This window comes from Panthera pardus, unplaced genomic scaffold, assembly GCF_024362965.1.
Source record: "Panthera pardus isolate Hobbes unplaced genomic scaffold, ASM2436296v1 HiC_scaffold_21, whole genome shotgun sequence".
Taxonomy (NCBI): Eukaryota; Metazoa; Chordata; class Mammalia; order Carnivora; family Felidae; genus Panthera; species Panthera pardus.
This window is the reverse complement of record NW_026526777.1, coordinates 55227946-55245194: the sequence shown is the minus strand read 5'-3', so window position 1 is coordinate 55245194 and position 17249 is coordinate 55227946. Positions and strand designations below refer to the sequence as shown.

The following is a 17249-nucleotide window of genomic DNA, read 5'->3' as shown; positions in this document are numbered from 1 at the left end:
TCAGTTGGTTAAGCATCCTACTCTTGATCTCAGCTCAGGTCCTGATCTCAGGGTCATGAGTTCAAGCTCCATGCTTTAAATTAAAGAAAAAAGAAGAAAAAGAAAGAAAGAAAGAAAGAAAGAAAGAAAGAAAGAAAGAAAGAAAGAAAGAAAGAAAAGGAAATAAAAAGATAAAGGGTAACCTTAATCTTTGTCAGTATTTGAAATGTCTAAAAATCAATATCCATTTCATGCGTGTGCACACACATGCACGAATGCAAACACACTCATGTGCGTGTACCGTTTGTACAGGAACATGTTGAAGAAGGAAGAGCCAGCCTCTACAGGTCTGTGGTTTCCAACAGCTGCAAGGAGATGTCTTGTTACTCAGACTTTCCTTTCCCAGAAGATTATCCAAACTATGTGCCAAATTCTCAATTCCTGGAATATCTCAAAATGTATGCAAACCGGTTCAACCTTCTGAAACACATTCAGTTCAAGGTAAGACACAAAACATGAGTTAGTAGTCAGGAAGTATTTCCTACCAATTTCCTATTTCTCTCCATAGCCTAGCCCTTGGCTCTGCAGATGAGATCATGAACTGGCAAGATTGTTGACAGCTGGCTGGATTCCTTTTCCCCTTGTACTCATACCCACCCACCCCCGCCGCCTTAAGTAAATCTGGAGGTGGGAATGGATACTTTCAGTAAGGATTCACATGAATAAATTTTAGTTTGCAATAATTTCACCCAAGTACCCAAAGGGACCTAAAAATATCAGGCCACATTCTCAGCTCGGAACAAATGCACATAGTGACACTGATGACTTCTACCCATTCCTAGGCACTCTCCTCTGGACTATCCCTCTATAGGAATAAGCATGTGCAGGGGCCCACACATAAGAGAACCCCACGATCTGAAGGAAATCTTTTCTAGATATCCTTGGGAATAGAAAGATCTTTGAATATTGTTCTTTATAGAGGCCTTACCACCTCCCTTCCCATTTCCAAGAACAGAGACAGGAAGAAGGTAGAAGGATGAGGACAAATACATCTTCTTTTTTTCCCCTCTCCAAGAAACATGAAAAATCCACATGTTTTCTTTCTCCTCTCTTCCCCTCTCCCTACTACAGATGGGGATAGTAAGGAATTCCTAGGGAACTGAAAACAACAGGAATGACCAACACTAGTAGCAAATAAGATTCATATTCACAACCTCAAAAGCACTGATAAAAGTGAAACCACTATCTTGAAGAGATATCTACACCACCATGTTCACTGCAGCATTATTTTCAATAGTCAAGACATGGAAACAACCTAAGTGTCCATCGATGGGCACATGCATAAAGAACGCATAAGGGAAATGTGGCACACACATACACACATACTGGAATGTTATTCAGCCATAAAAAAAGAAGGAAATCCTGCCACTTGCAACAACAGGGGTGGACCTATAAGGTATTATACTAAGTGAAATAAGTCAGACAAAGACACAGACTGTAGGATCTCACTTGTATGTGAAATCTAAAAAAAAAAAAAAAATCAACTCATATAAACAGAACAGATTGGTGGTTACCAGGGGTGAAGAGTAGGGACTGGGGAAGTGGGTTAAGGTTCTCTAAAGGTACAGACTTCCAGTTGTAAGGTAAATCCGTTCCAGGAATATAATGCACAGCATGCTGAATATAGTTAACTCTATTGTGTTGTATATTTGTAAGTTGCTAAGAGAGTAGATCTTACGAGTTGTCATCACAAGACAAAAAATTATAACTATGTGAGGTGATGGATGTGAGCTAAACTTATTGTTTATTATAATTATTTTGCAGTGTATACATATATCAGATCATTATGTCGTATACCTTAAACTTACACAATGTTATATACCAATTATATCTCAAAAAAACTGGATAAAAATTTTAAAAAAACTTCTAAAGAGTATTTTACCCCACTCCCATATCTTTCAAGGGACACAGTAAAATTGAAACAGTACCATAGTGAATGGGCATAATCCACAGAAGTAGTTTTAATGCATCAGAGCTCCTGAATCTGAAGCATTTTCTTTACTAGGTGCTGCTCCAAGCCTGCTTTAAAATAATTGAAAAAAAAATTTTAATGTTTTATTATTTATTTTTAAGAGAGAGAGAGAGAGAGTACAAGAAGAGGAGGGGCAGAGAGACAGGGAGACACAGAATCCAAAGCACGCTCCAGGCTCTGAGCTGTCAGCCCAGAGCCTGACGCAGGGTTCGAACTCACGAACTGCGAGATCATGACCTGAGCCGAAGTTGGATGCTGACTTAACTGGGTGAGCCACCCAGGCCCACCTTGAAAAAAAAAACTTTAAAGCTAGATGTTCACCAAAGTTTTAAGAGAGTACACACAAGCAGCTGTTTATAAGAGATTTCTTTCCTCTCTGTGCATTCCAAGTTTTTAATTATAAACATTTCTTATTTTTAAGTTGAAAGTAAATTCTACTTTGAAATTAATTTTTAATTAACTGAAAATTTATATTTAAAAAAAGGAAGAGTTACTAATACAAATGTTGAAATCCAATAAGCACTTCAAATATTATAAACCAAATTGTGAACCCATGAGGTAAGACTTGAGACACCTGTCTTCTCTGAAAACTTAAAACGAAAGAAAAGCAGCAAAGTCTCTTGGCCAGTGGAGCATTTATGCTTTTAAACTTGACTTGGGGGGCCGCTGGGTGGCTAAGGTGGTTAAGCATCTGACTCTTGATTTCGGCTCAGATCATGACCTTATGGTTTGTGAAACCAAGCCCCACATCGGGCTCTGCACAGACAGCGCGGAGCTTGCTTGGGATTCTCTCTCCCTCTCTTTCTGCCCCTCCCCTCCACACACTGTCTCTCTCTGAGTCTCTCAAAATAAATAAACTATAAATAAATAAGTAAATTAATAAATTTGTCTTGTAAATTTATTTTATATATTTTCTGAATCAGAACCTAGCATGCATAAACATATACATACTCTATTGAAACAAAAAATAGACTGACATGTGGACCACTCCCAGAACATTCAGGCCATCAAGTTAGTACTTATCAATAGCTGTCAAGATCTGGGAAAACGTCAACAACATATTCTACAGGACCTTTCATAAGGTAAGATACTTGGGACCAAATTCATATTTCCAATTTATATCATCCATGTTTTTATTAAAGCACAGCTTTATGAGAGATAGACGTAACAGAAAAAAAAAAAATGAAAAAGACTTCAGAAGACCGCGATGCTTGGTTCTATCACTTACTATGAGAATTTGAACAAATCACTCAAAATTTTTGGATCGCATCACTTCTCTTAAGTAACCCTCTACAACTCTTAGAATGCATCCATCCAGGGGTGCCTGAGTGGCTCAGTCAGTTGAGCATCCAACTTCAGCTCAGGCCGTGATCTCACGGTTGGTGAATTCAAGCCCCACATCCAGCTCTCTGCTGTCAGGGTGGAGCCCGCTTTGGGTCCTCTGTGCCCCTTTCTCTCTGCCCCTCCCCCACTCATATTCTCTCCCTCTCTCTCTCTCCCTCTCTCAATCTCTCTCTCTCTCAAAAATAAATATTTTTTAAAAAGAATACATCCATCCAGAAAATTATGGTTAATCTGATAACTTGATTCTATTTCTAAGTTTATGCTTATTGATTATGTTTAGCCTATGCTCTAGAACATTTGAAATGTCAACTGGTATGTCGGCCAGCAAGCCCTTACTAGCAGCTTGACAACAATTAATTGTGACTATGACTCTTTTTTTCAGACTAAAGTCTGCAGTGTAACAAAATGCCCAGATTTTACTGTCACTGGCCAATGGGAGGTGGTCACTCAGCATGAAGGAAAGCAAGGGTCTGCCATCTTTGATGCCGTCATGGTCTGCACTGGTTTTCTTACTGACCCATATTTGCCACTGGACTCTTTCCCAGGTACGGTTTTCTGAACCTGACCTTAATTCGTCTCGTGGGAGCCATCACGATACTGGCTTGGTCCGGGAATGAATTTCTATGGTTCTTCCATTAAAGAGTTAAAGTTGTAAGGTAACGGGCATCTTTTCTAACCAGCATTTCTGGCCAGTTTTTGACTTTCATTTGTTCCAAACAATTTATAAGTGCCAAGGAGGGGAACAAATTACTTGCAAGCAGTTTTATGCTTCACTGGGGTTCAATGTCCCTCCTTAAGCGATGGGCAACACTCCGAAAGTCTTCTAAGACACTGGATGCTTACAAAGTTGTTAGCCTCAGCAGTAGCACGCAACCAAAGCTGAGTTTAGAGGCCACAAAGGTCGATCAGTGAATAAATTTTTTAAAAAGTAGTGCGATTTTTGTTCGTTTGTTCCATAGAGGTTTAGCTAGATCAGATGTTTATTTTTTTTATTTATTTTATTTATTTTTTTATTTTTTTAATATATGAAATTTACTGTCAAATTGGTTTCCATACAACACCCAGTGCTCATCCCAAAAGGTGCCCTCCTCAATACCCATCACCCACCCTACCCTCCCTCCCACCCCCCTAGATCAGACGTTTATAGCACTGGGTCAGTAGTCAACAGAGAAAAGAATCTTAGAAGGCAAGTTAAGTCATCTTTGAGTCCCAGTTTCCTTATCTGGTTTTTGCAAACATGATTCATGTTAATCTATGTCAAATTTCCATTGGAGTACAATGCAGAGGGAATAAAAAACACAATGATTTGGTTTATTTTATCCACAGTAAGTTTTCAAGAAGTTAAAACTTTAGGAAATTTTTCTCTTCATCATCTAAATATGACTTGGAGCGATCTCAAGTCTTGTCTTACAATAAACTCACACACCTCCCGTGCCCCAAGAGCTTATGCAAGTCCAGCCAAGTTAGGACGAAGCACATCCTGAAAACTGCCGTGGAATTGAATCTTGAATCAAAAAGCCCCAAGTCCACGATATAAGGAACTATTCCCCAACATCCCTGAGAGAGGATCAATAGCCACCCCACAAGACAACCCAATCCTTTCTCGGCTCTTGTCCACGGAGAAAATCCCTAAGTAGGCAAGCCCCTCCAAACTCCTAGGAGGGAGTGCCTGGTACTAGATCACCCTAAGAATCCAGAAAGTTCCGTGACAAAGAGAATACGCTGAATTTATTTGGCACCAATAGCGCCAAATTACACAAAGTGCTAAAAATACAGGGGTGGATATGACAACATGTAGCCTGTCTGGAAGGAATGAAAAGAGTTTTATAGGAGTCCAGCAGAGGAATCACAGTCTACACATGACCTGCAAATGATACAAATGCTTATTTTACAACAACTCACGTACATCCATTGGTGCTGGGTCTGCCCTCCAGACGTCATTCAAGTCAGGTCAGATTAGGATAAGGTGTACCCAGAAAGCAACTGAACCAGTGTCCTCAATTTGAATAGGATGGGCTTGAGACCCAGGAGGTACAGATTCTAGGCTACACAGCTAACAAGCTATACAACCTTGGGCCTTCCGGTTAACCTTTCTAAGCCTCTGGGGTTTTGCCCATAAATTGACCACCTTATCCAACAGCATACACCACAAATCAAGCAAACAGAGCTCTATGGGACTTGCAGACCTTTTCAATATCTCACCGGCTACTACCAATTGGCCATTTGAAATCCCTGGGTAGGTAACCATTAAGGAGCTTTTGAGTTCCAAGGTTTTGTGACATTAGACTTGAAAAAGAGTCCTCGAAATCTCACAAACTCTCTCTCTGCCTCACAACAGACTTACTTAGTCTGTACATAATTCCTGGGGTCATCATTAACTATTAGAAAAATTCAGATTTACTGAAGACATTTGAAAAGATGTGTCTGGAGGTACATTGTTCTTGTTTGTTTGTTTGTTTGTTTGTTTGTTTTGAGAGAGAGTGAGAGCACAAGCAGGGAAGGGGCAGCGAGAGACAGAGAATCCGAAGCAGGCTCCACGCCATCAGCGCAGAACCTGACATGGGACTTGATCCCGCAAACCATGAGATCATGACCTGAGCCAAAATCAAGAGTCAGACGCTCAACAGACTGAGTCACTGAGGCACCCCTGGAGGCACATTGTCTGGAGTCAATTCCAAAGATGTTCCAAAAAGTCTTAGTAAAAATAATAGGTATCACAGAATAAATGTACAACCTCCCAAAATAACTACTTGTAATCAATCATTCAGATATATACACTCTGGTGTGTTTACTAACACAACCACATTCACCTAAAAAAAGTGCCTGCTCTATCCTCCTGTGATAAAAGGGGGGAAAATATTAGTGTGATAGGTGACTCAGACACAGTCTCATTTTTGTTCACTTCTGATCCAAAAGACCCTAATCTGGAGAAAAATCTAAGGTAATTTAGCATCCAGGGATAATAATTCTATGATTCTCCTTAAACTTGCCTAGCTCTCCCTTGTCAGCCATTCTCTGATCTGTGATGAGCCCTGTCTGAATTAATATTTGAACTTGGCTGCATGATTATTAAATTCTAAGTGCTCGGGATTGTGGTGGGTTTTAACTGAGATTCATGTCAGATTTCTAATGTTTCAAGGTGAACTAAGGGTGAACCAAACCTTGATAAGGCTATTTGCCACAAGCATCGATATTTATCCCCTGAGAATCTAGGTGTCTTATCACTTTTTCTGGGAAAAAAAAAAAAGGTTCTTTGTACAGCACCTCTTAACTTTTTGTATTATGCAACTCTGAGAGTATTTTCCAAAACTCTCCATTCACATTTAATGTTTCAGTGAGACATTTGGCATCAACTGCCTGAGATATCCTTTCTGAGTAGAACAGTAGAGCTAACCCCAGCGTGGCAAACATGATCCCTTTTTCTCAGAGCCAACTCTTGCTGCCTCAGCAAACTCAGTCTGTGTTATAGTCGGTCACCAAGGTGAGCTCTCAGTGAACTTCCCCAGCCAACACGGATCTTTTCGAATAGGAACCACATTTTGTTTATCTTATTTCTCTAATATCAACTTAGCCCAGGTCCAAGCACATAGATGCCAAAAACAGTTTGCTGAAAAGAGTGGAGGCGCTGACTCATAGTTCCCTTTAACTTCTCTGCTCTTGCTCCTTGCTTGGGAGAAGCTCTAGATAGTCAAATATTAGTAAATAGAACAAACTAATTCTATCACTGATTTCCATCTACTTTAAAATTGGTAATGATGGCTTGGGAATGCAAGCTGGTGCAGCCACTCTGGAAAACAGTATGGAGGTTCTTCAAAAAACTAAAAACAGAACTACCCTACGACCCAGCAATGGCACTGCTAGGCATTTATCCATGGGATACAGGTGTGCTGTTTCGAAGGGACACATGCACCCCCATGTTTATAGCAGCACTATCAACAGTAGCCAAAGTATGGAAAGAGCCCAAATGTCCATCGATGGATGAATGGATAAAGAGGATGTGGTGTATACACACACACACACACACACACACAATGGAGGATTCCTCAGCAATCAAAAAGAATGAAATCTTGCCATTTGCAACTACGTGGATGGAACTGGAGGGGATTATGCTAAGTGAAATTAGTCAGTCAGAGAAAGACAAAAGTCATATGACTTCACTCATATGAGGACTTTCAGAGACAAAACAGATGAACATAAGGGAAGGGAAACAAAAATAATACAAAAACAGGGAGGGGGACAAGACAGAAGAGACTCATAAATATGGAGAACAAACAGAGGGTTACTGGAGGGGTTGTGGGAGGGGGGATGGGCTAAATGGGTCAGGGGCACTAAGGAATGTACTCCTGAAATCACTGTTGCACTATATGCTAACTAATTTGGATGTAAATTTTAAAAAATTAAAAATTAAATTAAAAAAATAAATAGGGGCGCCTGGGTGGCTCAGTTGGTTAAGCCTCTGACTTCAGCTCAGGTCATGATCTCACAATTCATGAGTTCAAGCCCCGTGTCAGGCTCTGTGCTGACGGCTTAGAGCCTGGAGCCTGCTTTGGATTCTGTGTCTCCTCTCTCTGCCCCTCCCCTGCTCATGCTCTGTCTCTCTCTGTCTTAAAAATAAATTTAAAAAAAAAAATTAAATAAATAAATAAATAAATAAAATTGGTAATAATGGCTTAATTAATCTTTATGCCATGATATTTCAACTTAGTAGCAAATAAACCCAGAGGCCTATCTAGTGAGATGGAATAAGTACCTCCATTAAATAAATAATCACTCATTTCTGTGTCTTACAAAGTCATGTATTCACATTTTGGATTTTCTTAAAATTGAGCATGCTATTAAAAACAACCAAAATAATCCATCAAAAGGATATTATTTTTTTTAATTTTTTACGGTTATTTATTTTTGAGAGAAAGACAGAGACAGAGCACGAGTAGGGGAGGGGCAGAAAGAGAGGGAGACACAGAATCTGAAGGAGGCTCCAGGCTCTGAGCGGTCAGCACAGAGCCTAACGTGGGGCTCGAACCCACGAACAGTGAGATCGTGACCTGAGCCAAAGTCAAATGCTCAACCGACTGAGCCACCCAGGCGCCCCAATCAAAGGGATATTATTAATGGAGCAATACATATGTTTCGTTTACTGATCCTATAAAATTCTTCATTTGACTTTTTTTTTCTATAGGTATAAATACCTTTAAAGGCCAGTACTTTCATAGCCGACAGTATAAATACCCAAGTATATTTAAGGACAAGAGAGTCCTTGTGATTGGAATGGGGAATTCGGGCACAGACATTGCTGTGGAGGCCAGCCACCTGGCAGAAAAGGTACCCTGATGTTACCTAATGAAAAACTGTAGCTTAAGATGCATGCCTCAGCCAAACAGTGACAAAAGATGAAAGTAATAAAAATGCCTAAAATACACACACATACAAAAAAAACAGATTTTTTAATTTTATTTTTTTAATGTTTGTTTGTTTATTTATTTATTTGAGAGAGAGAGAGCGAGCAGGGGAGGGGCAGAGAGAGAGGGAGAGAGAGTCTCTGTGCTGTTAGCAGAGGAGGCAGATCTGAGAAAGCACAGGCCATGCTTAATCACTTTGTGAAACAACAGAAGCTAGAAAAGCTATTCTGGCTCCTCAATCCTGCCAAAATGTACGGGGAAACTCTTTTCACGAAAATAATAAAGTAAAATAAAATAAAAGCAACAAAAGCGAAAATAATGATAATAATAAATTGCAGATGGATTAGCCCTGCTTTATAGAGTTCTCCTTAATCTGGTTCAAATGTGCCATTTCAACTTTATCTCCCACTACTCTGAGCCTTTTCCAATTCCTGTGTTTTTCCCCTTTGCTCATACCACACCCCTCCCTTCAGTGCTCTTTTCCCCTTTATTACAATCCACTTGTACCTCCCCAGCTATGTTGCCCCAACACAGTGATCTCTCCCTAGTAAAGTTTATGTAATAATTGTAATTAACGTTCCTCAGCTGGCACTTGTTAAAAACAAATACATATTAGTTGTTTGTTTCTGATGTGCCAAACGTTGTGCCAGGCACAGCGGGAATCACGGAAAAATACAATAAAAACAAGATTTCTGGGCACCTGGGCGGCTCAGTCAATTAAACATCTGACTTTGGCTCAGGTCATGATCTCAAGGTTCCTGAGTTTGAGTCCCGCATTGGGTGAGTGTGAGTCCCACTTCTCTCTCTCTCTCTCTCTCTCTCTCTCTCTCTCTCTCTCTCTCTCTCCCCCTCTCTCTTTTCCTCTCTCTCTGCCCCTCACTCACTTGAGCCCTCTCTCTCAAAAAAAAAAAAAAAAAAAGCAAGATTCTGCCATAATGGAGCATAGAGTTGAGGCGGACACAGATGCCAACTAAATAAGTATAAATAATTAGGTCATGGATACCTGGATGGCTCAATCGGTTAAGTGTCCAACTCTTGATTTCAACTCAGGTCACGATCTCATGGTTTGTGAGTTCAAGCCCCATGTCGGGCTTAACACTGACAGTGCAGACCCTGCTTAGGATTCTCTCTCTTTCCCTCCCTCTTTCTCTGCCCCTCTACCGCTTGTGCTCACACTTGGGTTGTGCACTCTCTCTCTCTTGTTCTTGCTCTGTAAATAAATAAATGAATGAATGAATGCAAGAGTGAGGAGTGCCTGGCCGGCTCAATCAGTAGAGCATGCAACTCTTGATCTTGGGGTTGTATGCTCAAGATGCATGTTGGATACAGAGATTACTTAAAAATAAAACCTTTAAAAATAATAATGCAAGAGCAAAAATAGCTATGAAGGAAAAGGATTGGGAATGTGATTTTGATATTCCCTTCGGGAGCTTTCAAAAAACGGATTGATTGGTTGATTGATTTGGAGAGACTTCGCAGTTTGGTGGAGACATCCTGAGAGAAGAGAAAGGAGGTCCTGAAATAAAAATTAACACAGTCCCATCCACTCCGACCCCCACAGGAGACATGTGGGTAGCATATTCTATTTCCATTCATATTATTTCTATCTCTCTTATCATGTGGAAATTTCCAACTCAGTCAGCTGGTGAACTCAAACAGCTAACCTGTTAAAAAAAAAAAAAAAAAGTGTTTTTTAAGGAATTCACCAAAACCAACTGTGTTACTGAAACGTATTGTCAGTTCCAACAGTGGTTTCTATTGAAACTCTTTATAGACAAGATTCACCTGCTGCCACACCTTGTTCTTATGACCTACAATTACCAGCATGCAAAACTGTACCCACCCGCTCGCTGCTTTTTCACGCGAGACTTTGAGCTCGCCCTGGGTTGCCACAGTAGCTCACTCACGGAGGTGTCTGGCACTGTGTCTCGCAGATAATAAGTGCTCAGTTATATGTTCGAAGGCACTTTAATACTCTAAGTGCCCAAACCGTTATCTCAAATGAATAACTTTACCACGGGAGCCGGAGGAGCCAAAACCATCTTGTGGAGGATGTATTTCGAGGGAGGGAGACTTTCGGGCGCTATTCCAATGATGAGACCTCTTGACTCTCTGGCGAAGCCAGCCGGGCTCACTGTGTCAAACTGAGTGGCTTCTTTGACTGCTTCCAGGTGTTCCTCAGCACCACCGGCGGGGCGTGGGTGATCAGTCGAGTCTTCGACTCAGGGTACCCGTGGGACATGGTGTTCACGACTCGGTTTCAGAACATGTTCAGAAATTCTCTCCCAACTCCGATTGTGAACTGGCTGCTGGCGAGAAAGATGAACAGCTGGTTCCATCATGCAAATTACGGCTTGGTACCGGAAGACAGGTAAACGGCGGGTATCTGCTGAGGGCTGTGAGGAAGGAGGAGGCTCTGTGCCTCCACTGGCACAGCCAAACCAGGCAGCAGCACATCATATCGACCGAACGTGAAGGAAAACTTCATCCCAGTGTATTTCCTAATAGCTAGCTATTTTGAGTTCTTGGTAAGTGAAACTAGGTATTGCATCTTGTCAACAACCCTTTTTTAAAGTCTTACTTAATCTTCTTTTTACTGTGGGCGAACCGAGGCTTGGCAAAGTTCAGCCACTTGCCCAAGCTCATGTAGTGATAAGTGAGCTCGATGACCTAGGCAGGTTACGTGGCCCTCAGCTGCAGCGCTCGAAAGACAATGACTTGTCTACGACTCTTTTGGTAGAAGCAACACGCTTGGCTTGTTTCCCTGTGTGGGAAGAATCAAATGTTGTAGTGGCCCCTGCCCATCTCTCCAGCAGCAGTGCCTTCTTGCCCTTGTCAAGACGACCTTGACCTCAGTCTGTACTTAACTCAGTCTGTGTCTGAGTTACAGCCTACAATTTATCCCATTAAGAAGAACAGACGGTTTTACTTTCTCATTGAGTCGGTACAAGGATACTCCATTCCCGGGGTTGGCATCGTAGCCCAGAGATCTCGTCTGATCTTCCTCCAGGTTCCACTCTGGACCAACGTGGATCAGGTGTACCCAAGCCACCACTGAGGGCACACAGCTCCCTACCGAGTGCCACTTCTCCCAAGACTGGCACCTCCTGCCTGGCCAAGGGGAGAGTCCCAGAATGAGGAAGGGAAGGGAAGGAGGTGGAAGGGCCAGCCACACTGGTCACCGGCACATCTCTTCCCTGCCCATGTTTCTCTTTAGGACACAGCTGAGAGTGCCTGTGCTAAATGATGAACTCCCAGGCCGTATCATCACTGGGAAAGTGCTCATCAAGCCAAGCATAAAAGAGGTGAAGGAAAACTCTGTCGTATTTAACAACACCCCAAAGGAAGAGCCCATTGATATCATTGTCTTTGCCACTGGATACACCTTTGCTTTCCCCTTCCTTGATGAGTCCGTAGTGAAAGTCGAAAATGGCCAGGCATCACTGTACAAGTACATCTTCCCTGCACATCTGCCAAAGCCAACCCTGGCTGTTATTGGCCTCATCAAACCCTTGGGCTCCATCATACCCACTGGAGAGACCCAAGCACGATGGGTTGTTCGAGTCCTAAAAGGTACGTGCATGAGAAATTTCAGGGCATATGTTTTCTGTTTACTATGTTATTTTGGATACCAGAAATTTTGAGAGCGTCCCCAGCTCCTATCTCAAACAACAGAATCTTTAAAAGCAGGATTCATTCTATTCTTCATGGAATTACACTCAGAATGAATTTGAGCCATTACCAGCACAAAAGATAAATCGGGGGTCAAAAAAATACAAGTTGTGTCTGTCTGTTGTTTTCACTGAATTAACCGGTTCAATTAAAGTATAAAACTTCAGTCAAGTGACAGAATTCAGTTCTGAGGTTATGTTGTATCAGATAACTAGTGAGATGACCAGATGCTTGTAACTTTTCAGCTGGTAGCATTATTACCAAAAACTTACCATCAACCCTGTAGGCAGCTAATATTTTTGGGAGGAGAACAGATGAGTCGCTGGGTACCAGGAATAAAGATAAGCAGTAATAAAACATCTTCACCCACTAAGCAAGCAGGCCTGAAGTTAAACTGCCTTTTTTGTTTGTTTCACAGGTATAAATAAGTTACCACCGCAAAGTGTCATGATTGAGGAAGTCAATGCAAGAAAAGAAAACAAACCCAGTGGGTGAGTTAACTTAGTTAACTCCTTATGCATCCTTTTGAATCATGACTCAAATTGGTAAAACAATAGCAGAGAGACATGAGGCAGCGCCTGAGATTTAGAGGGGGGGAAGAACTAGCATAGCCTGTTAAGGAGAGTGGGGAGAAGGGGAACTGAAAAGTTTAAAGGTCCCAAAATCGTCACTTCAGACCATAATTATCTAGCGCCACATGGAGTCTGGATTCTAAACCAAATACAATTAACTCCCATCTACCAGATACATTATTCCACGCCTTTTTCATAATCAGCAGGCAAAGAGTTGTGTTTATCCCCTCTGATGCTAGAAGGGTCTGTTTATTCATTCATTCAACCAATCTGTATTCAACTCTATTGTTTTATTTAGATTCTACTCTAGTCAGGATTCTGCAAACTATGTCCTGCAGGTCAAATCTGCCGACCACTTGAACTTTTATGTTTTTTAAGAGTTGGAATAAAAGAATATTTTGTGATATGTGAAAATTATGAAATTTATTGTTTTAAAATTTTTTTGTTTACTTCTTTTTTGAGAGAGAGTGAGCATGAGCAGGGGAGGGGCAGAGAGAGAGGGAGACACAGAATCCAAAGCAGGCTCCAGGCTCTGAACCACCAGCACAATGCCCCACATGGGGCTTGAACTCACGAACCATGAGATCATGACCCGAGCCGAAGTCAGACGCTTAACCAACTGAGCCACCTAGGTGCCTCATATGAAATTTAAATCACAGTAGCCATACATAAAATTTCATGAGAACCTAACCACACTCATTCATGTACATATTTACATGTAGCTGCTTTTGAGTTGTTGAGATAGAGACCATAACATGGCCCTCAAAGCCTAAAGTACTTACCATCTGACCTTTTGCCAGAATAAGTTTGTTGACCCTGTTCCCTAGAGAAGTTTCCACTTGTTCTCTGCTCTCTGGCTCACACTCAAGGACCAGGGATTACAGAAGGGAAGCAGCAGAAAATAAAGGAGTGTTGGCCTCCCCCCCCCCCCCACCCCACCGACTCTCATCCTCACTCCTAACCCAACTAAAACATCTCTGGTTTTGTTTACTGTTAGTCTGTTTTGGGCTTTAATATAAATTATCACTTGAAAAATGCTTTCTGATACCAAAAGAAAGTTTTTAAATCACTGCATTTAGGGGCGCCTGGGTGGCTCAGTCGGTTAAGCGTCCGACTTCAGCTCGGGTCATGATCTCGCGATTCGTGAATTCAAGCCCCGCGTCAGGCTTTGTGCTGATGGCTCAGAGCCTGGAGCCTGTTTCAGATTCTGTGTCTCCCTCTCTCTCTGACCCTCCCCCGTTCATGCTCTGTCTCTCTCTGTCTCAAAAATAAATAAACATTAAACAATTTTAAAAAAATAATAATAAATAAATCACTGCATTTAAACATTTTTATCACTGGGGCACATGGGTGGCTCAGTCGGTTGAGTGTCCAACTTCAACTCATGGTCTATGGGTTTGAGCCCTGCTTTAGGCTCTGTGCTGATGGCTCAGAGCCTAGAACCTGCTTTGGAATCTGTGTCTTCCTCTCTTTCTGCTCCTCCCCCAGTCATGGTCTGCCTCTGTCTCTCTCAAAAATAAACAAACATTAAAAAATAATTTGTATTTTTTTATTATTTTTATCACTTCTCTAATTTAAATATATTTCCAAACTTCATGTTGAGCTATCCTTGTCAAAGTGCTAAATCCCAAAATAACAAAAAACATTTTAGATGCCTCTTTTTCACCCTCAACCTGGAATGTGATTTGATCTCCATTATGGAATTGTGCTATAACATAGATAATTAATTAGAGCTGCACAGTGGAAAAGCTTCTTGTCACATAGGTCAGCTGGTGATTTTAGGACCAACACCAGCATTACAGGAAATTCCACCTTATTGATTCTTGTGGACTTTACATTATATAAATCTAGCAATAACTGAGTTTTAGAAAAATTTAGGAATAGTGAAATTATGTAAATAAATTTTTTTCTAGAAATTCCTAAATATTTGACAAAAGAAGCAGAAAAATACTAGATGCATTTTAAGCATTTGGAGCACCATATGCATAGAGTATCTCGTCAAGGAGCTCATCTTGTATTAAAAAAAAAAAAAAATGCAATGAAACCATTAGACAGCTATGGGCTTGGAGAGAATAATACAAAAACCATTTCAGGGGTGCCTAGGTGGCTCAATCAGTCGAGATCTGACTCGTGATTTCGGCTCAGGTCATGATCCCAGGTTCATAGCATCGAGCCCCACATCGGGCTCTGTGCTGAGCATGGAGCCTGCTTGGGATTCTCTCTCTCTCCCCCCCTCTGCCCCTCTCCCCGGCTCCTCTCTCTCTCTGTCTCTGTCTCTGTCTCTCTCTCAAATAAAAAAGAAAAGCAAAAGAGAACATTTCAAATTTTCTAGCATCATTGTTTACTTTTGGCACGTTGACTTGCTCTGGGTTATCATTATTTTATCTTTGTGTCTTTCTCTTTATCCCCCATTTTCCTTTTATAAAGGTTTGGCTTGTGTTACTGCAAAGCTTTACAAGCAGATTATATCACATACATAGATGAACTCCTGACCTACATCAATGCAAAACCCAACCTATTCTCTATGCTCCTGACGGACCCACGCCTGGGCTTGACCATCTTCTTCGGCCCATCCACACCATACCAGTTCCGCTTGACCGGCCCGGGGAAATGGGAAGGAGCCAGAAATGCCATCTTGACCCAGTGGGATCGAACATTCAAAGTCACCAAAACTCGAAGTGTACAAGAATCCCCATCTCCCTTTGCAAGCTTACTTAAACTCTTAAGCCTTCTAGCTTTGCTTATGGCCATTTTCCTAATTTTCCTATAAATAAAAGATTACCCAAATGGCTCGTCAGATGCACACTGTAGATTTACAGTGCTCTGTTCTGCCATTGACACAACATTGCATTCACAGTCATAAGCCATGTGCAAGTGGTGAAAGCCACTTCCTGTCCCCTCCTGCCGGTCTTCCTGGGCCTCTCGCGGCTCCACCTACTTCCAGTGCTAGAGGCAGATAACCAAGATTTCTGTGCCTTTGAAGGCTGCTGGAAGGTTCCAGGTTCATTTTACAAGAGAGAGCTATTAAAGACAGCCCTCTGAGCCTTCCTATATCTTTCTCATATAAACTATTTTCACGGGCCTCAACTAAAACTCCCTACTTCATAAAAGATTTGGTTGTACTAAAATAATCCTCTTGTGATATCAGATGATTAAAAATAAAAAGAAAGGAAAAAAAAACAACAAAACTGATTGTTTCAAGTGGTCTTTTAACCTCTTTTTTACAAGTTGGGGTAAAGGTAGGGGGAAAGAGATAAGGGGATGAGGTGTCTATTCATAAAGACCATAAAAGAATTGGGGGTTCAGTAAACTCACTGGAATGTTTCTAAAAGAATGTAAAGAAGGTAGAGAAAAACAAATACCATACGATTTCACTTATATATAGAATCTAAAAAACAAAATAAAGAACAAACAAAACAGCAACAAAATCCAGAAACAGACTCACTCATAAATACAGGTGGTTGCCACAGGGACACGGGGTTGGAGGAAGGGACAAAATAGGAGAAGGGGATTAAGAGGCACAAACCTCCAGTTATAAAATAAGTAGGTCATGAGGGTAAAAAGTACAGGATGGGGACTGTAGTCAGTAATATTATAACAACTTTGTATGCTGACAGACATAACTGTAACTACGTTTATGGTGAGCATTTTGCAACGTATGTAATCATCAAATCACTATGTTGAAAGATAATTTCTTAATAAAAGTAAAGGGATGTTCCTGCTTGTAAGTGCTTATTCCCCTAAAATGCCCTATACAACAAAATGGGGTGCTCCAGCTGGCACAGTGACCATACAGATCAGATCTACCCCACAGAAAAATACCCCCTCCACCAGTGCAAGGAGCCAGCCTCCATGAAATGAAATTTCCATAAAACACCAAAACCATGGGGTTCAGAGAGCTTCCAGATTGGTGAACACAGAGAAGTTGGGGGGAAGTGATGTCCTCAGAGAATACGTGAAGCTCTACACCCCTTCCCAATGTCTTTATTTATCTATTGTGAAAGAGAGAGAGAGAGAGAGAGCGCGCACACAAGTGGGGTAGGGGGAGAGAGAGAGAGAGAGAGAGAGATGAGAGAGAGAGAGAGAGAGAGAGAGAGAGAGAGAGAGAGAGAGAGAACCCCAAGCAGGCTCTGCATCGGGCTGAAACTCACAAACCATGAGGGCTCAAACTCACAAACCATGAGATGATGACCTAAGCCAAAATCAAGAGCCAGATGCTTGAGGCGCCTGGGTGGCTCAGTCGGTTGAGTA

General features: G+C 41.4%; 1 protein-coding gene across 3 annotated transcripts in view; it reads left to right on the top strand.

The window, feature by feature from the left end:
- Positions 1 to 16712, top strand: part of FMO1 (flavin containing dimethylaniline monoxygenase 1) — a 30988-nt gene extending 14276 nt beyond the window's left edge. Inside the window, exons 3-9 of one of the 3 annotated variants that reach the window (XM_019424704.2) lie at positions 292 to 480; positions 3738 to 3900; positions 8535 to 8677; positions 10926 to 11125; positions 11972 to 12327; positions 12845 to 12917; positions 15426 to 16712. In XM_019424704.2, coding sequence (XP_019280249.2) covers positions 292 to 480; positions 3738 to 3900; positions 8535 to 8677; positions 10926 to 11125; positions 11972 to 12327; positions 12845 to 12917; positions 15426 to 15768 — 1467 coding nt within the window. In that variant the 3' untranslated portion in view covers positions 15769 to 16712. The remainder of the gene's footprint in view (positions 1 to 291; positions 481 to 3737; positions 3901 to 8534; positions 8678 to 10925; positions 11126 to 11971; positions 12328 to 12844; positions 12918 to 15425) is intronic. The other 2 variants (XR_008424678.1, XM_019424713.2) reach the window with 2 other exon arrangements.
- Positions 16713 to 17249: the final 537 nt, after the last annotated feature.